The sequence below is a fragment of the Sus scrofa genome, chromosome 1 (genome assembly GCF_000003025.6).
Source record: "Sus scrofa isolate TJ Tabasco breed Duroc chromosome 1, Sscrofa11.1, whole genome shotgun sequence".
NCBI classification, from domain to species: Eukaryota; Metazoa; Chordata; class Mammalia; order Artiodactyla; family Suidae; genus Sus; species Sus scrofa.
In genome coordinates, this window is record NC_010443.5 from 60,914,599 (window position 1) to 60,936,728 (window position 22,130).

A 22,130-nucleotide genomic window follows, 5' to 3' on the forward strand; every position below is an offset into this window, starting at 1 on the left:
ACAACAAGATTAGAAAAGTCTTCTAAAAAGGGATGGCCACCTAGACAGAAAATCATAATATATGAAAATTATAAGGAGAAATCAAGCACTTAAGATACCAAAAAGTATTCACTATATTGAGTAACGGGCAAAAAGATATGCAGAGGTAAGTTAAAAGAATTTTGAATAGAATGTTAAGGAATAGCTTGAAAACTAAGTGAGGCAACTATACATTTTAAAAACGGTCATGACATGACTGGATTTGCATTTTAAAAAATGACTCTGGAGGATGAGTAGAAAAATGCTGAAGGGGAGTAAAGCCAAATGTAAACAAATACAATAGGAAGCTACTGATATTCTTTAAGGTACATATCAAGAGGACTTAAACTAAGATAGTGGCATGAGGATGGGGAAAAATTAATTGGATAGACTGGACAGATTTATAGAGGTAGAATCAATAAGTTTTCTGGATCATTCCCAGGGACATTTACCAAAATAGAAACACAGATAGCAATTCTTAGAATAACAATGATTGTAGCTAAGCTAAACATTTATGGATTGCTTACCATGTGTCAGACAGTGTGCTAAGTGCTTAACAAGCATCATCTGATTTTTATAGACATTTATTGTCCACTTTCCTTGTGCAAGTGCTTTATTTATATTAGATCATTTGGTCCACACACAACCTCTTGAAATAGATACTGTTAGTATCTCCCACTTTGAGTGCAGGAGATCAAGGTCTTAGGAGAATAAGTAGCTTGCCCATTCATACAGCTAATTTGTGGTGGATTCTGGACTGGCACCTCTGTGTATCTCTAGTCTAGAAGAGATATTTTTAAGCCATTATTTAATTACTTTAATAGGGTTTGATGCCAATCTGAAAGACATCTCAAAAAGTCTCTGAAAAATGAAATACTTATTCATTCAGTTACAAAGGATGCATAACAATAAAGATGCATTAAACTTCTCTTCAGAGGGAAAACCCATTAAAAAATAATAGAACAAAGCCTGAAGGATGTGGGTTAGAATTTTAATCCTAAAATTATGAAATGACATTAAAGTAAATACTATTAATATTCAAAATCTTTCTCCTTTAAACAGAAATCTTTCTTAAATAGAAACTCACTTTAAAAACGAATTACTTTATTAGATTCTCTGAGTCCAGTGTTATCAAAAAATAAAATTGGGACTAGAGAAGGAAAACTCTCTTACAGAATAAAACAAACTACCAAATGTAAAAGAACTAAGAAAGTTAGAAAATCGACATTTTGCAGCTATCAATGTAATGAATGATTGCACTTCCACGCTGTCAATGAATGATGAAACACTAGGTTAAAGATTGTCAAGGAATTAGAAAATTACAGTGTCTCCAAGTATCACTGCATAGATGACTGACTCATTACAAAAGGAAAACAGTCTATTACAATAGAAGGAGCTAGTATCCATAACCTCAACCAGGTCACCAAAGAGCATCACAAATAAGGGAACAACTTGACATGATATGATGCCACGGAACATAAACCATATTGACGACAGTGTCTCCCTGCCGAAACATTTAACTTGAATCTAATAATGAGGAAATAGCCAGGCAAAACTAGAATTTGGCATTATTCTGAGCGGTAACTGGTCTGGAGTCTTAAAAAAAAAGTCAGTAAAATTAAAAAAAAAAAAAGTTGGGGAAAGTTTTAGATTAAAAGAAAAGAAATGACAACCAAACAAATATGGGATCCTTAACTGAATCACAGATTTAATGATATAGCTATCTATATTATGTTGTAAATAAATAACACAAGGAAAGGAGGAAGGGGAAGGATAGGTGGGGAAAATGGAGGAAAGAGAGGCAGTCAGAAATTTAATTAGCTAAAAAGATAAGGACAATGGAATAAAATAATCTGCTTCTATAATCTAATACTTCCTCATTTAATTTCCAGCTAGTTATAAACTGAATAAAAATTAAACTAAGGTTTAGGACACAGAAAATCTAACACAATTGGAGCTGGATTTCAACTCATAATGTTTATACTTAGAAGCATATCAGTCAGCATTAGACACAATTTTCTTAACTACAAAATGGTACAATGTGAAATTTAAAAAATGTATATGCTACAATCAAAAATTTTTTAAATTATATAGTAGACTCCTGCTCTACAGAAGAAAGCAATTTCTTCATTCAAATCCTTCCACCTCAGGAAACAACTGTTTAAAAAAAAAAAAAAAAAAGCCACAGCTGTGCTGACAAAGCAGAGCAGAGTAAACTCCAATCTACACATAACTTCAGACTTGCAGGTATAGAGAGTGAAAATCACCCACTTTTCCTGACAGCAAACATAGGTCAGGCTTCTCCAGAAATCCTTGACCCCTATAGCATGGTAAGAATCAGAAGTAAAATCAACCATGCCCTCAAAGGGATAGTTACCTTTTCAGTTGCCACGTGTGCTTTTGCCTGGCTGCTTCAACAACAACAACAAAAAGATGGGAAATGTCAGACCAGGTAGAGGAACTGCCGGTTTATTTTTCCCTCCAGATTGACACAAAGGAAAAAACAACTTCCACAGCTCTCAGTTAGAGATGTCACTCTTCACCGGATGAGCCTCCCATTGATGATACTACAAATAACTGTCCCATTTTTCTCTTCACTTTTTAAACAGGAAAAACAAACAAACAGCATTTAAAACTGAATACCATCCATTGACATGATTTCTCCATACACTGTTCCTTGAAGATACATAGGTAACATTTAATATATTTTAACACGGCATGTAAGTTTTTTTTTTTCCACAGCATATAAAATTAATACCTTGGAAAAGACTGACTTTATGGGAAGGGGTGCTTTTGAATGTAATTTCTTTCATATTTGAAAACATAAGTATGTCAAGCCTGTCCTTTACACAATAAAGCACCACTTATTATTTTTGAAACAGTAAACATAATGTCTATTTTGATATTTCCCAGGCGGGGCCTTAAAGCATAAAATGTAAAATTAAGAACTAATTTACTTGAATTACATTTCCATTTTTCTTTGAAAATAAATTTTAAAAAATTTTATGAGGAATTACATTTAACACCTATTAAATGAATTATAGCAATCTCTACTTTAGAGAAAATCATGAAACTAATACTAGTTGGACAAAATAGCTCCTTTCCTTTAAAAGTAATACATGGCAATAACTATAATCGATTCTGGAAAAGGATGCTTTGATTCTACAGTGTGATTGAATGTAAAGCTCTTTGAAACTCATTTTAAGACCTGCTCTAGCAAATTTTAATTCATACTGAAGCAGCATGTTTTATTTAGGCACCTTTAATAACCTGCTATGACATCTTTTCTCAAACCACAGTTCTCAGCTATTTTGGCTTTCTGATCAGAAATGAGAAATCTCAATTATTTCAGGCATTGTCTGGATCCTAAAAATCTAAACTACAAACCAGAATTTGTTTTAGTATGTGAAGGTGCTACCTCAGATAGTGTTAACTGATGTAGCTCCATCAATGATTGTTATATTAGTTTATGAAAGATGCTTAGTACCTTCTTTGTCTCAAGTTTCCAATCCGAACAATGCCTCTAAGAATAAGCCTAACAGTCCTGTGAGATGACACCAGGGGTTCAAATGATTCAAGAAGGAATCATTTTGGAAAGTTACTAGAAGTCATTATGATACCATAATACACTGATATGCATATAAAAAACCCTCTACTGGGCTAGCAGGATAGAACTGGACTAAGCTTTGTAAACTTTCAGGGCAAAGGTGCTGAGACTTACTTAGCATCACTAAATGACACTTTGGTTTCTAAACTTCAGTGTTACTAATCTAATCTGATTTCTGTGGATCATAAAGTACAATTGGCCTTTTCAGTGTAGATTCAAACACCTGGCTAAAGCTACTAACCAGTGATCCCATGAAGCAAAAGGTACTGCCTTTTAACAAATTCTTTCTTGTTTTCTTCTATTATGAATACTCTGAATGACATTTCTAAAGATCAAGAAAAAAATCTATGATAAAATAATGTAAAAAGTTTAAGCAAAATTATATCCATACTCCATACAGCTTTTCACACATTTTTATAGATTGCTTCAAACAAACATATCCAGAATAGCAGGCTCCTGTCATTTCTAGAGTGAATGTGTATGTGTTTATATCCATTGGATTTATCTCAAAGACCCTTTGTACAAACGAATGCAATTCAAAATATATGAAAATCAGCTGGGTGTAGCCCACCAGCACCATCAACACCATAACAAAACTTATGAAGCTACTCATTGTCAGAGTACTGCTTTGAAAATAACTGATTTACTGACCGAACTTACTATTTCTATGTGCAGATATCACCTATAATTCATAAACAAAGCTACAACTCTAATATTGTGTTTTATACATACATCATTGTTAAATCTTGCAGAATCCTGCAGAAGATAAACAATTGATGACAGGGAGTTATTCTAGCTCAGTTATTAACACAGACAATTTCTCTTTGGTCTTTGAGCATCATTTTACTTACAAGGGTGCTTAGATTCAGACCAATGTGGGGGGGGGGAATAAGAATCACTAAACACATGCTTAGTGTCTTTGTATGATTAGGTTTGGGAACACTGCCAGGATAAAACTTTATGTATGATCTCATCTGATTTTAGATACTTGTCAAAAAGAAGGAAAAAAAAAACTTACTGATCAGATGCTGTCTTTTTAAGTTTGGCAGAACAACAACAAAAAAATTCACTCCTTTTATAAGTACAAATAAACAAGACTGATGAGGTGAACAAAAATCAATACACAGATCCCAAATATTTTACAACTGTTTATTTTCAGTTCAAACATGATTGATGTCAATTAGATGCAGATCTGTCCTGGTGATTTTCATGAAATCCACCATGTCAGATAAATCACCTGTCATGGAACTCTGAAAATTCAACTCTATGCTTTAACTCATCTTTTCCTAAATCACTGAATGCCACACATTCTTTAAAATTATTATTTTATACTTACCACAATTATTTGCCCACTTTTGTTAGTGGTATTGTTTTACTTACAAAGCACAGTGGCTATATGACCACCGGTGCATTTTAACCCTCACTTTTGTGAGCAAATTTGTTTAAATACTATTAAAAAAAAATCCTTCAGAATGAGAAATGCACAAAATGCAATTTAAAGTATAATCCTAAGTAAGAAAAAAATATGAACATATCGATTTATAGGCAAAGAAAGACCACTAGGTCATAATAAACACCACTAACTCAAAAGAAAAGAGCTTTTAGACAATGCTTTAAAAATGATAAACAAAATACAGCCACTCTGTTTTGCTATGCTATGATGAGACCAATCTATGTTTTTATAAGCATAAAGAAATATACTCTACATCATTATGTTTTGAATGCAAAATATTAACTCAGAATTCTCTTTGAAATTCTCTTTTATAAGAGAAAACTGAGTCTTCTCTTTCTGTTACTAGGCACTCAACTATAAAATAAAGGAAGCCAAAAAAGAGTTTGTTTTACAGCACAGTGACTATCTGCATGTAAAATTTCATGACATGTAAGTGAAATTAATACAAAGTTAAATCAGTGTCAAAATGGTAAATCTGTGACTATTGTAAAAATTAACTAATACAGATATGTATTTGTTTACTTGGCCAACACACACATACACACTCTGTCCATCATTCACTTTTTGAAGTGTCAGATAACATTCTTTCTTCACACAGGGCTTCATTTGCTATGCATAAGGTCAGTGAATATTAGCTTCATTTACACTTGGCTGAGAATCTGTTGGTGTCAACACCAGAGGCTTAGTTCCTCCACTGAACAGGGTCAGCATCTGACAAAAAGCTGCCACTGAAGAAGATGGATGATCTTCCTTGCTGACCCTGCTCCCCTAAATTGTCATAGTTTGGGCCTCTTTCTAGGTCTACAACAAAAGACCCTCTCTGAGCTTCCCAGTGGCGTTCAGTTTTATTGGTGCTAACAGGTCCAGACATTTTCATCGATTGGATTCTCTACCTTTTAAACACAGAAGCTTGCTCCTTTTGGCTAGCTAAATCTTGGCACAGATGTCTTTCTCTGTAATTGTGCCTCTGCTATCACTGGAAAGGATGCAATCGGACAGGCAAACATCATGTCAGCACAGAAAGTGCTGAACTATTTATCTCAGTTTCCCAAAGTCATCTTAATGAAAGCAATACGTCATTTGTCTGTAGAAATCAACCCCTAGGTAATCTCCTAGTATACTACTAAATGACAAATAAAAATCTTTTGTCCTTTTGATGACTAACTAGTATGTAATAAATGTTATGCAGAATTATTCAGTCAGTAGGAAAAAAGGGCTTCCTAGTCATTTTAAATAAGCAGTTACTGACAACCATATTTTAGAATAAATGTACCTGAAAAGATTCTACATAAGTTTCAGAACCCTATTTTGTCCTCTACTAGTTGTTGACACTGTGAAATATGGCCTTCCCTGGCTAAAAAGTACATAAAAATATTTAATACCTAACAAAGATGCTATCACAAGGTAATAAATTACATGTTTCTTTGAGATCCTTGTTTCTGTGAGCTATTTTAATATGGTGGATATTTGCTACTGATATTTGATAATTTGAAAGAAATTATCTAACCTCAAATTCAAATGTTCAAAAATGCATATGATAAAATGATGAAAAGTTCTTCCAAATAGATTTACATACAACATATTTTATGAAAAATAACTACTTTTAAGTATGTATGAATTTATAACACATAAGCTACAAAATACTATTATACATAACTGTCAACATTATTTATTTCCATGCAAAATATAACAGTATATTTGCATATTTGGAATTTCAGGGTTAGCTAATAAATATATGTATATATAAAATATACCAATTTCAGTACTAAAATAGAACTAAAAATCAAAGTAAATGTCACAAAAATGAAGACAGGAATATAACAATTCTAATTCCAAGTTAACCCTTTTGTTAAACAGCAGAGAAAATATAATATGATCATTTTCCTGTACTGTGAAATACAAACTATTAATTCGGCATAGTATTTTTTAATGTTACTGCTTTCACTCAAATTGAGAAAATAATATATTAGAGTTAAAAATAGCAATTAAAATTTCTGCAGCCAACCATTTTGCTCTAGATATATTATTAGCAACTGTCATTAGAGGAAGTATATACTTATTAGGCTTGAGGAATCCATTTAAAAATGTACAATACTGATAGCTGTTCAAGGAGAAATTCAAGAACACAGTTCCCTTTTACTTTCAATATCATATAGAGGGTATATCACTGACTCTTAACTTTTAGTCCTCTTAAATAAATAGTATCTCCCTCTCAAAAATTCAGTATTTCAGGTGTGTATATATAAAGCAACTATCAAGTTTTATTTATTTAATTTTATTTCTTTCTCTTTCTATAATACAGCATGAACACAATCAAAAGTAAGATGTGAGGCAGAAGCACTAGGAACTTGAACTATTTCTGAAATCAAATCAGTTATTACCCTTATTTTAAAATTATGGTGCTAAACATCTAAAATTCACCTTAAAAATCAAATGAATTCTCAATACTTTGCAATATTTTTTGAAAAAATAAGAATACCAACGAGATTCCTCACACCCAATCTGAGTATTCTGTTGAACTGACCTAAACAGTCTGCCTATGCAGATTCTCAGGATCAAGTCCATCAATCAGTGTCAGCATTCTATGAAACTCTGCTCTGACAGTAAGTGACAGTCAATTATCTGATGACATTAATGCATAATAAATAACCGTGCCCTTTAGGTTTATATGAATAAAACGTATATGATTTTCAGTGTAGATTAGCCTATATGAAAAAAGCACTTTTGGCTCTTTGGACTTTTTTTGGTTGTTGAATTTTTTTATCTCATATATTAGGAAATGGCTTTAAAAAGAAAGTGGCTGTAAGAAAAGATGTGGTTAATGTGAAGTCTGGTACACATTAGTGTTTTCCTTTTCAACAAGTCAACCCCGTCTCAGCTTGTATCATAGGAGCTTAAATGAGCTGCATTCACAGGCTTCTGAATATTTATGCTGCCTTTTACAGACCTAACACATAGTTTGTTGTCTCTGCAATTGAGTATACAATAACAGAAAATCCTTAAAAAACTAAAGATCTAAAGAAATGATGTATCCCAACCTTGCTGCTCTTAGGTATTCACTCTTAATCTGCCTTTCTCACAGGAAAAATTATTTAAATTATTACTATTTCCTCCTTTGTTAGGTCTCTAAATGTCTTTCTCATATTTAATCATACCATAACACAACTATTATAGCTTTTGAAAAAAGTAAGGAATGAGAACTTTTAACTGTTTAGGCATTCATACACACATCTTGACTGAGGTCCTTTTGGTACTGACAGGGGTCACTCTAGAATTACATACCCATAATCTAAACATTACAAAAGGACTATAATCTTCAAGATTGAACAAAGTGCGGTTTATTGTCTTGACTCAACTAAACAAGTTGATTTCAAATTTTGAAATTTTTGCCGTATATTGTGATTTGCGGTTTTAATTTTTAACTTACCACTTTACCTTCCCATTATGAAACTCTCTTCTCAGTTCAATAATAAAAACTTTTTATTTCTTGCAAGAAATGAATATTATCAATTATGGAAGAAGTAAAAACTAGATTTCCTGTTACACCTAATTAAGAATGCTACCAGAAACGTGAAAGGATGGATTACAGATCAAAACAGAAAGATATGCCATTGTTAGACCAAAGTTTTTCAGTGAAAGTGAGTAATGGTTATTAATAGGGTTCAATCTGCTTATTAATTGACTATTAATGTGCCTAACACTGAATTACAATATACAGAATCACTGTCATATAAGGGAGGCAAAAGAGGAAAATGTTGTCAGCTATATTATATGTCACCTTTAAAGATATAGAGTAGGAAAGGGGAAGAGGTACTGTCACTGTTTTAGTGACACTGAATAGATGGGAAAGTATGTTCTAAAAAGTTTTTAAACCCAGGAATAGTTGACGCCACTATAGGACACGATGAGCATGGGGGGGTAGGGGAGTGAAGAAACCAGAGGGCGCTGGGGTGGGAAAGAGTACTCACTTTACCACATTGAAGGATGAATGAAGTACGTTAGAAAGAAGGATGAATACACAAACAGTGATGGTCTGGTGAATAATCTTGAAAATCAATGAGAGAGCTGTTGGAAATGAGCAGCAATGTCATCTTATCGGAAAAATTTACAAAGGGGTAAAATGATCACACCTTTATGTTCAGCCTTGAAAAACACAGTATTCAAGTAGATAATGTTTGTGCAGAATAAACAGGAGACACAGCAAGAAGCTTGGCCAAAATAGCAAACTTAAAAAAGTTCCTATCAGGCTTTCCTTGCAAACTAAAATACTGTCTCAATATAATAAACCCGGAGCCACATTTTCCCAGCTCCAGCTCATAAGCCGAATGTCTTAGCTTACAGCATGTATTAATTTTAGAGGTCAATTTGAGAAACATTTTGCAGAAGCCTGACTGTCCCTCTGCCCTTGAAAAGACGGAGGGGCTAAAGTCTGCAGGTTTCTCAGAGGAGATCTAAACAGAAACCACAAGGTTAAACAATAGTTTCTGCTTCCTCCAAATCCTAGGTTTCTGATAATGTAAGAGGTATACACTGTTCTCATTTTAAAACACATTTACCTACGATAGCTGCAGTATCCAAAACACATTAACTACAAAAATTTGCCTTCTTAGGATCTGGTAAAATACTACAAGAATTGAAAGTAATTTAAAAAAAAGTAAACAATCTACTGGAAAACGAGGAAGCAAAAACCTATTTATAACATGTTTGCTTTGTGAAGCAAAATTTAAAAGACATTGCTGAGGTAGCTTTATTTGGTTTTGTTTTTTTCTTTTTAAAATATGCAATCATCCAAGAATATCTTATATGAGTATTCAGCCTCTTTGTAACTGTCACCTGAGATTTTGACAGAGAAAAAGCTTGACTATTCAGCACCTATAAATTAAGAGATTAGTGCACAACAATTGAGAAATCTAAAAGTGGGTCAAGGAGAAAAATAAACTTAATTTTTTGGTTTCATTATGTTTACTTGCATGTTTTCTTCCTGGTGGGGGTAAAGGTGGAAAGTGTGTCTGTGTGTGTGTATATATATATATATATATATACACACACATATATATATGCATTTGTACGTACGCATACATGTGTACACTGTGTATATGTATATTGCGTGTGTGATGTTGAAGTGGGAAAAAAACTGGAAACAGGCAACTTCTGATTTTGCACTGAGATCTGTCATAAATAAACTGCTGGAACTATAAATGAGGTCTTTAGTTGCCCCATTTATTATTAAAAAAACCCCTTCTAATTTATCCTTGATAAGTCTTTAAGGTAAACTCAACCTTCAAGATTTTATGATTCTAATTGTCTTGGAAGAGATTATACCCGCAAGGACTGCAAGAATGTCCATAGCACATTTGTGTTATAATGAATTTATACATTTGAGTGGGTAAGATGCACATCTCACATCTCTTTTCAAGGCTAAAACTACTTCACAGGAAAATGTCAACTAAAATAGGAACACCACATAGTGTACATTATTTCGCCTTTTAAAAGTAGAAGATACAAAGAAGTGCTTTTAAAATCAATTAAGTTTATTTAGTCCCTCTACTAGTTTAAATTAATGCCATTAATTAATGTCATTAGGTTAGTTAATGCTATTCAGTGGCACTGTCTATACAGGAACTAGTTTAGCTAAGAGTAAACTACTATTAAAATAAACATAGAACATAGAAATCACTGGAAAACATAGATTAGTATAGTGAATTTACCAATATTAAATTTATTTTTCTCAAAATAAACTTTTACTATTTCAGGTGATTTTTATACATTTTCTACACCTATCCCACTCCCAAACTTATGTAATTCTTTAAAAAGAGGGATTTTCTTAAAAAGTACAATAGGTAATATTAACATAACAGATTGTTAACCAACTTCAGTAAATGACAAATACAAGATATGCAGTTAAGAATTACATCTGATAAATACTGTATTTTATTAATAAAAGCATCACAAGGTTCCCTTTCCCTGCTCTAGGTTTTCCATAAAAGGCAGCAATTCAGTGCTAATGCCTTCATTTTAAGTCCCAGACTGACACTTCCATAGGTGAGGAGCTAGATGTTAAATGAGTGACACATGAAACAAAAAGTAAACCACACTATGTGTCCTTTCAGAGCCTCCTGATTTTCTAATACATTGGAAGCAAGAGACAATTATCAACAGTAAATAATTTAAATGAATGAATCAAATTTTAAAAATTCAAATTCCACAATACATAAAATGTAACTATTAAAATTTTTTCAAACTACTATGTCCCAGAATGTATTTTCCCCTCTTTTCTACATCATTCACTGACCTCAGGTTAAACAAAGCACACTAAATAATAACCATGTACCATATTTCTTCATAAGACCACAAAATTTGAGAAAAATAATGCACATTTATTTTAACTGATATTTGTATTATTCTGGGTTCCTGTGAAATGCTACTACTTAGGATTAGTATTTGATGTGTATATAGAAATTCTATAACTTTTAACAAAATTGATATTATAGGTAGAAAATAAAAAGTCTTTAACTCATTAATTTCACATAAAGGCAAAGCTGAATTGTATCTGTTACCAGAGTTTTAAAAATCTCAAATTATATGTGTGTGTGACCTTCTACTTCCCATGTATTAATTCTATAGGAATTAACATGTATTAACAATATATGAATATCCTAAGGAAGACATGCTTCCATAAAAATAATTTGTAAAATATTTTGCAGAAGATGAGATAATTCAAATGGAAGGAAATCAGAATAAAAAGATTTTCTGAAATTTTCCTCTCTAATTCATGGATCAAATTTTTATGCACATAGAGAAAAATATCAAATATACATATAGGCTAAATTTCTTCCATTAAAGTAATATTATTTACACAAAATAACTACTGTATCATCATAAATAAGATCTTTCATAGATTAGTGATAATTATCTTCCAGGAAATGTCTCAAAGTTTGATTTTAAAATCAAATTAAATGCAAGATTTTAAAGTATCATTGATTTATACTGTAACATTATCTACTAGAAACTGATGCCAATTTAAAATTCCACTAAAAAATATAAAAAAGTGACAATATACTTGCCAATGTTAGCGTAATTAGAAAAGTTTGTAGTCATATACTGAGTTTATGAATCATAGGAAATTAAATCAGACACATTAATTTCATATTTCCTTCCTTCTCTTATTTTTCCTCACTTTCATCAGATCTACCTTCTTCCTGTCCTTATTTATTTATTGAATAGTTACTACACACTGTTGGGTACACAAAGATGACTGAAGATGAATGAAAAGCAGTATAATTTTAAATGACATCTACAATATTCTAGAAGGAAACTGAGATGATTCTCATTTAAGTATCACAATGATCCATCGCCATATTTTTTAAGGAATTATGAGCAAATATCTCTGTAAAGAACAGAAGAAACTGATGAGCAGTAGTTGCTCTTGGGAAGAGGTATTATAGGACTGCAACACACAGGAATGGCACTTTTTCCAGATGTAGGTACCTTATCTATTCAAAAACTTCTTAAAAAAAAAAAAAGTATTACAAGCGGGGAGTGAATAATTTAAAGAAGAGTATAAAAATTGTAATGTAATGTAATATAGTTATAACTCAAAGAACAGAAATAGATTTGGGTGTCATACTGAATTAACATAATTCCCGATTTATTCAACAGTGTTAGCTTAGGGACTGGTTTCTCAGGTTTTGTTACTTTCTATTAATTTTTGTTTGTTTTGCAAATCAAGAAATATTTATAATATGTAATTTGGAAGAAAACCAATATAACCTTAAAACAAAAGTAACTTTCCCATATAAGATAAAGATAAATATACGTTAAGACCTTCTTATTTTAGAAAATGTCATGAGGCTCCTGCAACACTCATTCTCAAGACACAGAAATAAGATTAGTAAAGAGGGTGAAATGGTTTTTATTCCTCTAACAAGGGAGATGGAGGAGTTAAAAAGAAAGACACACAGGAGTTCCCGTCGTGACTCAGTGGTTAACGAATCTGACTAGGAACCATGAGGTTGCAGGTTCGATCCCTGGCCTTGCTCAGTGGGTTAAGGATCCGGCGTGCCGTGAGCTGTGGTATAGATTGCAAACTCGGCTCAGATCCCGAGTTGCTGTGGCTCTGATGTAGGCTGGTGGCTGCAGCTCCGATTAAACCCCTAGCCTGGAAACCTCCATGTGCCACAGGAGTGGCCCTAGAAAAGGCAAAAAGACAAAAAAAAAAAAAAAAAAAAAAGAAAGAAAGAAAGAAAGAAAAAAAAAGACACACAAACACAATGACAAATATAATACAGGAATATGATAAAAAATAAATATAAATAGTTATATTATTCTCCTAGAAATAAATTCCTCATATCTAGGGCAGACTCCTAAGTTTGCTAATTCTTAGCATATCACCTTGCTAAGGGCTATGAGAAAAATGTAATATAATATAGGGTTCTCATACTCAAAAGTAAAAGACTATAATCATAGAGACTAGCCTTATACAACCAGAAAATTAGGTAGTGATGATAGGAATTTTAAATAAAAGATTTTATTTGTCTCAGAGTGTGTAGTATATTATCAAGTTTCTCAAAGTCTTTAATAAATTTAATAAACATTCATTGGAATATTTAAGTAGTACAAGGAACTATGCTAGATACCATGGTAGGTAGGTGAAACACTTTTTGATTGTTCGGAAGTATTAGAAGCTATTAAAGGAAATTATAAATAAGGATAAAAATCAGATTGCATATGATGGTTCCTTGAGGGAAAGGGTAAAGTATTTATGAGAATCCGCAATGAGAGATCATCTAATAAGGTATAAGTGCAGTTTAATTTAAAATTGCAAGGAAAGGCAAAATTTCAACAACCTGAGATGGGGTAGGCGGCACTGCAGGTAGAAAAAAAGTCACGCAAGGCAAAAACCAGAAGGATGGTACAGCCAGTAACTGTCATTGGAATTTGGAAGAGAGGTCACTGAAGAAGTTCAGGATGTATTAAGATTCAGTAACAACAGGTAATCATGAGAGGTCTTGATGGTTTGTTTGTTTGTTTGGGACCAAATACTAAGGGATTGGGCATCATAAAAACATCTATGGATGTGTTTCAGGTAGAACAAGAGGCCAGCGCCAGGCAGAGGGAACAGGGCTCTCAGGGATGATAAATTATGCAACTGGAAATTAGAAAAGAATTCTAATTGGAATTTAAGTTGGAGGGATTTAAATGCCACCCTAAGAAAGAGGGAAATTTTTTTGTAATTAAGAACCTGAAGTTTACTAAATAATACAGGTCAACTATCACTGTTGTGTTTTTTTTACAAGGAGCATTTCCGACTGCCCCCTGAAAGAAAAACCAGAATATGAAAGAGAATGAATTGGCAAAGCAGATGAAATATCTAGGATGTTGGGAAAGACAGAGATATAAGTATTTTGAAATTATTATAACTGAAAGAAAATGCTCAGCTTTGTATCATCTTCCAAGATATCCTGCAACTATGTCTATAAAAGAGCTTGTGACAGATAAATGATCATCTATAAAGATGTAGCCCACTGTATTAGGATTCTGGAGCCAGATCACCTTGATAAATAGCAGTCAGCCACTCTATGTGCTACATGATTGTGGGTATTTAACCCACCCCTAACTGTGCTTTGGTTTTCTTACATAAAAATGTGCATACATTATCTTTTACATAAATTAATTTAAAATATAAATGTAAAACTTCAGTATGTATGTTATTTCTTTTAAACTATGTCATAAAAGTGCCTACCTACACAAGAGTTAGGAACACTTCTCTATAAGACTGTATGAATTAATACTTGTGAAATTCTTAAAAGAGCTCTTACCGTCTATTAGTAATTTTAAAACCAACAAAATCTATGACCTGTTTTTGTCGAATGCCTTGAATGTCCCTCCTTTTAAATGATTTAAACTATACCTACCATTTACTATTGTTCTATTGCCCAGCCCTGTATTTTATACAGATGCTAACTTAATTTAAAAACCCCGGTTTTGGAGATGCAATTCAAGCTGTCTTTGTATGAGCGATAAGATTACATATAACTTATATTGCTACAAAAAGTTAATGCTCAAGATATTTTAAACATAGAGAATAAAGATCACCCACTATTTCACCATTCTGACACACTCACTGTGGTGTCTCTCTTTTCTGTTCCCGTCTATTCTTTTCTCTGTGCATGTTTTGCCTAATTCTAAATATCGGTGTATACAAAATTTTATTATTTTTCATTCAAAATTATTAAGAGGACAATTAAAATTCCTCTATCACATTGTGCATATTTGAAGGACAGAGTTCAATCAAGGTGATGAACTTACTTTCAACATTTTGCTTATTTTCAATATTTCAAATTACATGCATAGCTAAAGTGAAAAAAAAGTTTTTTAAAAAGTTCTTTTATTTCATTGAAATATCTTCCTAGGTAAATGACCATGGATGAGATTACCAAATTAAAGGATATTTAACTACTTGTGGCCTTTGAAATACATGTTCATTCACTCATTGTCATGAGATTACTTAGCCAACTCCTTGTTGCATTATTAATAACAAGATAATAGCAAGCATTCATTGATTATTTGCTATGTCCCAGATACTATTCTTAGGGTTTCTGCATGCATTATTTCATTCACTTCTGACAAGAACCCTATGAGGAAGGTACTATTTTTATCAGCCCCATTTTATACTTCAGGAAACTAAGGCTTAGAAAGAACTGTCCTAGTTTATGCACCTGCTATGTTGTGAGCCAGAGTTTTAAAATTCTGTGATTCCAGCATCTATCTGAGCAATTAACCTTGTAGTATATCTTACATTTCTGTCTATATTTGATTATAAATACTATATATTATAAAGACTCATTCGCTATAGTGAAAAGTGACGGTACGAATTACACGCTACTTTTCTGTGAAAAAACATGGTTTTCCAGAATCTAATCAACAAACACAGATTTCAATATTATTACTTCTATAAATTGAATAAATGTTTTAATTTATTGAATCATATATATGTCCATAAATTATATATTATTAAAATAATGATATATTGTTAAGTTGATACTAGAAAATAGTAAGAAGCAACTATTAGGGAAATTCCTCATTAATAAAAACTAGAAATCTATGATTATTTGAATTCGCCTTTACATGATATCATAAAAAAATTCAAAATCTTTGTTTTAATTCAGAAAATTAAAATTAAGAATATAAATAATGCAAGTAGCTCACATCTTTATGTTCTGACATATGCGCATGTAAATTGCATTACGCTGTATGACTTTTTTACTATTAGGGTGTCCATATATTTGAACATCTAGATCAGAACACTTGTGAAAGCAATAAGATGCAGTATAATAAATTAAACAATGATCTCAGGCAAACTAGGCGCATGGTCACCCTACTAAGAATAAAGTTTCATCAGTTCTTCAGTAATTAAAATCCACTGGTTAAAGACAAGGACAAATTTTAAGAAGCAGTGTGGTATACTGTAGATAAAAGACCTGAACTGACAAACAGGATCCTGGATCTCATCCAATTTTGTTACTTATTAATATCCCTGAGCCTAAGTTTCTCCATAAGTTGAAATAGAACAAAAAATAATACTTTTTACCTCTTCGTGATTTGGTAAGGATTAAAGGAGAAATGAACATAAGTGTAAATGAACACCAGTGTAACTGCAAGTAACTTGTACAAATTCAAGTTATAATACCAAGCTCCACACTTTGACAAATGCTATTCTACTTTTTAAAATGGAATAAAATTTTACAAAAGTTCCAAAATTGTATTAGAACACAATTTTATTAGTCTAATAAAATATTTTTCTATGTGAAATATAATCTGCTCTCAAATTTTAAATGACTATATTGGCTAGGTTGCACAGAAGTTATGATGAGACTGGTATGCTGTTTTCAAAAGGACTTTTCTTTGACAACTGAAGCATGCTATTTGGTATCATATATTTGAATGACTGTTAAGAAATGTGTCTTCATAAAAGCACTATGTTAAAAAATTAGACAGACGTTCTCCATATATTAGTAGATTTGAGAAATATTTGGTTTTCAAATTTGAGATATCTTTTCCAAAATCATAAAGAAAAAAAAAAAAACTCTTACATCAACTGATCAAGAACTGTGATCAGCTTGCAGAGTCGCTCCTATTTCAAATTATACTTTAACAAACACTACAGTGTGCTGCCATTGTAGAACCAGTGCCCAAATAAACTTGCCTTTAAGTGGCTAACCACCCTCATTTGGCTTGGGATTCACTACCATCCTCTCCCCGACACTTTAGTTTTCCTCAATATGGGTCTGGAATTTGTTTTCAAACTCTTAACAAGATCACTGAAAGGAAACGGGAGAAATACTATAAAGGCAAGCCTGGATTGATTCCAGAGGCAACTACTCTCCCAGCAATGTGTTGGAATTATGCCAAGAAGGGAAGTATTTCTGCAAATGAACATAGTGCCACAGTTAAGCATAAGGTATTTAATTCCTTTGTCAACATCACTAAGGTTAAAAATTAGGAAAGTTATATATTAGACAATTTACCTGACTTAGTGCATACATCTTCTTTCAGCTGAACCATAAGGAGGCATCTTCACTCCTTGAATCACGTCTCTAATGAACTCTCACTATTAATATCTAATTTCTCCTATTCCGATGCAGAATTCATGTAGATGACAATGAAGTAATTTTACCCTTTCTTTAAGTACCCCATTATAGTTTGCAGGTGACAATATTTTGGTACTCAAATGTGGCTACAATTCTTGAAACTAAAATAAATAATGTGAATAATTTTAATAGTATTACATTTAATGAGACGATTTTGCTCATTTGGAAGAAAGTGGAGTCTTTTCTTCACAGTAAATATAATCCCTTTACCTCAGCTAAAGACTGGTTTTCTTACTAAATTCTATATACTTAAAGGTACAGAACTCAAACTGCTCCTATTTATTTTTCTTAACAAGTAAATGTAGAAATCATTTGAGTTAAATTACACAAAATGAAACAAGACTATTATTTGCTTTAAAATTTTTTAAACCTTAAAAGTGCAAGACCTTTAATGTTATATCCTATTTTCTTGTTAGGCCAACTTAATTGTGCACTTTTACATGTATTCGTAGGTGTCCCATTTTTAATTGTGTAAGCATTTTAAATTCCACTTAGGCATCAATCAAAATCTGCATACTACTAAAACTGGTTGCTTTTACAGTGTGACGTTAAAATGTTCTTATAATAGTTATTGTTGAATCCACCATTTTCAAGTACCTGTTGTTAATTTCCAGTCAATAAGAACACGGTTTTCCATGAATTGGTTAGGTCACTAAGAATATTTCTATACTTACCCAGTGCAATAGCATTCTGCCTATTAGTAGTGATAAATCTCCATCAGTTTTTGATTTCCATATATAGGGAATCTGCAGGATGTTCTACTCAATAAGAAATACTACTACCAAGAGAAAGGGAAAGAGGACAGCAGGTAGACAGGTTTGACTCCAGGAAGTGTCAAAGGAGGCTGCTAAACTGGTCCATGGGCCTGTAACCTATACCATCTCTATTTGTTTTGCTCAGAGCTTACTTCCCTGTGTCAGCCATGGCAAAGATGATAACTGAGTGCTGGGTCGTAGGCATTTTATATGCTAGCGACCATCCACATGAAGTGTTTAAGTCTCCAACCAGGACAGGAAAAATATATTTTCTCAGCTACTCCATCTAAATAGTGTGTCCAGTAGAAAGATAACAGAAGCCACAAATGAATATGTTTTTAAACTTCTAGTAGCCACATTAAAAAAGAGTAAAACAAAACAGCTGAAATTGATTTTTATTCAACCAATATGTCTGTGTATTATTCTTTCAATATCTAAGTAACATAAAAATTACTAATGATATTCTTTTTTTTAACTAAGCCATTGAAATTCAGTGTGTAATTCATACTTACGGCACATCTCAATTTAGAATAACCTCTTTTAAGAACTTAAGAGCGGTATGTGGCTACTGGTTACCTTTTTAAACAGCACAGATCTAAAAATTTTTTTAATCATTTCTTGAAATGTTCTACTAGAATGAGAATTTTAGGGGAAACAATGTGATTTACATACCAAACTACTAGAAGCAAGGTATTTAAGTTCAGCAATGAAACAATAATATTTGCTTGGATTCTCCTTGCTTTCTGATGAAAACCAGGACAATCTGTTACTAAAAGCATGGGCTCTGGAATAAGAAAGTCCTGAGTTGAATCTCAGCTAGGACCAATCTTACTTATTAAAGTAACTTCAAGCAACAATTTACCCTGGATAGGCCCTTTTTCTTCTGTAAAATAGTAATGCTAATGTTATCTATCTCATTAAATGAACTAGTGTGTGTAAAGCACATGGAAGAGTATCTGCCCATAGTAAATTAGCAAAAGCATTTTGCTACAATAGTTGTTAGCTATTGTTCCCTCTAAATTAACTAGGATTTATAAACATTAAAATTATGCAGCTGATTTTGGGAACAAAGAATACATAAGAGTTATTTGGGGGAATGTATTATGTTTTATAGGTGATAAGAGACCAAAGCAATATAACCTTATTATAAGACATTTTTCAAGATATCCACAAACAGAAAAATATCTATTAATTTTGAAGAACTTTGTGCCATTGTTCAAAATAGAAAAATACTGGCCAAATATTATGGCCACATAATGCTATGTAAGAGAAAATTCAGTTTTACTAGACAAAGGAAAAGGTTCACTAAGTCATATGCTATTATTGTTTCAAAACAAACAGAAAACGTCCAGCTGATGTATTCTGATAAAACTTTACTTTGGCCCATTTCCACAAAAATGTGGTCCATGTACAACATGACTTATCAGAAAAATACTCATTTTATTATTTAGTCCAGGAAAGAAATACGGTTTTGGCAGAAGCAACATCAGAGATTTAGCAAGTGAAATTTGATGATTTTTGTATCAAAAGTTTCAGGACTTATAAAAAAAAATTCTAAAGTTTTTAAATCTATTTGTATATACCTTGCATGTTAATATAGTTCTTGTTAGCAGTGCCCTTAACCTCTTTTTTTCTGATACTCACAAGGCCAGAAAATACGGGTTTCAAAAGAGGAGGAATCACACATCATTAAATCCTGATTGTCACCTCCCTCTGCCCAGTCTCCTCTCTTAAGTCTCACAGCCTGTGTGCAACTGTTGTCCTCTATGTCAAGCACGGGGCAAATTAAAGTTTAGCAAAAAATACCATTATACCAATATTTACTGCAATATTTACGGCACCTTACATACAGATATCACTGTGGGGAATCACGGCTAAGTTCAATAGTGACTTTGCTGAAGACCTACCAGATTGAGTTGCTGGCAGAGAAGACACACATGTTTGAACAATCATTATTACTTAAAATCTCTAATATCAAAATAAAAAAAGTACAAAGTGGAATTGCAATAGTGCATTTTACTTACGTTCACAAGTGTCCCCTTTCTGCTGGTAGCCTGCTTTGCAGATACATTTTCCAATGGGCACTAACCATTCTCCTTCCGCACTGCAGTGCATCCTGGGGGAGTTTTCCGCCTCTTCCTCTGCACTGCTGACACATGTCCCTCGAACCTCGACTAAAGAGGAAAATTCTGAACCAGTCACTGTATCTGGAAAGATAGCTAAGTTCTCAATAATGGACCAGCACTTCTTGTAGTACACTTTGACAGAAACCAAAGCTATGCAAGCCCCTACATCCTGAAAGGCAAGATAGAATCCCTTTTTGGACAAAGGTCCAATCTCTCTCACCTCAGTGTTAAGCTTCATCTTTCTTTCACCAAGGTCACCTTGGGTAAAACTTTCATCTGCAGCAATGGTGTCTATTTTTACATAGAGGTTTTCTCTTATATTCCTGCCAGTGTCGTAGTCTGTTTCATAATAGTACAAATTAAAGGTTTCCTTGCAAGTTCCCAGGACTCCAGGAAGACTGTTACAATCCCTCAGGGTGAATTTCAATTCTACAAAAATCCTTTGTGCATTGCCTTTCGAAATCCAGTTAGTCCGCAGCCAGTTGTTTTGGTTGGGCTCCATGACCTGGCACACCTGGTACGTTCGTATTGGGGTATAGTTCTCATCCAAACCACTAATTTCTTCCCACTGTAAAAGTTAGGAAAGGTCATCAGTCATTCAGCAAAAAACAACATTTTGGTTTTGCAAGTGCATAAGGAATCCCTAGCAGAGCACGAACGCCTACCTTTGAAAGAGTTTGATGGATTCCTACACTGCCTAACACTGTAACCTTTAGAATAGAATCTCAATTTGGCTTCATCCTGATGGCAGAACATCATTTAGGTTGCCGGTATTGTTTGTGCATACAATAAATATTTCATTTCGTTTAATATCTGTTTGCTGGTGTATTAGTGTTTCTTTTTACATGTTTGTTTATGCCAATGGCTCCACTGAGATTATCATTTTTATAGACTAAAGCACCTAACAAAATGACTTAAACTGCCATTTAATGCATAGACATAGAGATACATGGCAGAATTTCTGATAACTCCATTGACATTTTAAGTCTTGATGTTAAACTTAGAAAGTACCTAAAAACACAGGGAAGAAAATGCCAGGAGTACTCTGAAATGTAAAAGTATTCCACAACATGCTGATATTCATAATGCAAAATCTTTCACAGTCTTTTCAAAATGAGATATGAGGGAGTAACATTTTACAGAGATATTTATTTATTGCAGGGGCATATATAACATTGTCCATACTGCTGTATAACTATAAATAAGCAGTTATAAAACTGTGATTCATCTTTATAAATGAATTGCTTTCAACAGACAATCAAATGTACCTGGCAAATCAGTGTGCTGGGTCATATTTCAGTAATAAGCTTTCTGATGTTTAAAAATGTCCATTTTTCGGCTGATACAATGTATAATACAGCAAACATATTTTCACAAAAAAGGAAAATAATAAGCTTAGGCTAATTTGCAACAATTTAAAGATTATTAAACTTTGTATAATATTATCCATATTGCTCATTAGTTAATAAATTTATTTCACTGAAAAGGCTAAAATAAGTTGTTTATGACCTTTCTTAACAT

At 32.7% G+C, this 22,130-nt stretch overlaps 1 protein-coding gene across 6 annotated transcripts in view; it reads right to left on the reverse strand.

The window, feature by feature from the left end:
- Positions 1–22,130, reverse strand: part of EPHA7 (EPH receptor A7) — a 172,526-nt gene that overhangs the window by 143,032 nt on the left and 7,364 nt on the right. For all 6 annotated transcript variants that reach the window (XM_021090161.1, XM_005659302.3, XM_005659300.3 and 3 more), the window contains exon 3: positions 20,508–21,177. In XM_021090161.1, coding sequence (XP_020945820.1) covers positions 20,508–21,177 — 670 coding nt within the window. The remainder of the gene's footprint in view (positions 1–20,507; positions 21,178–22,130) is intronic.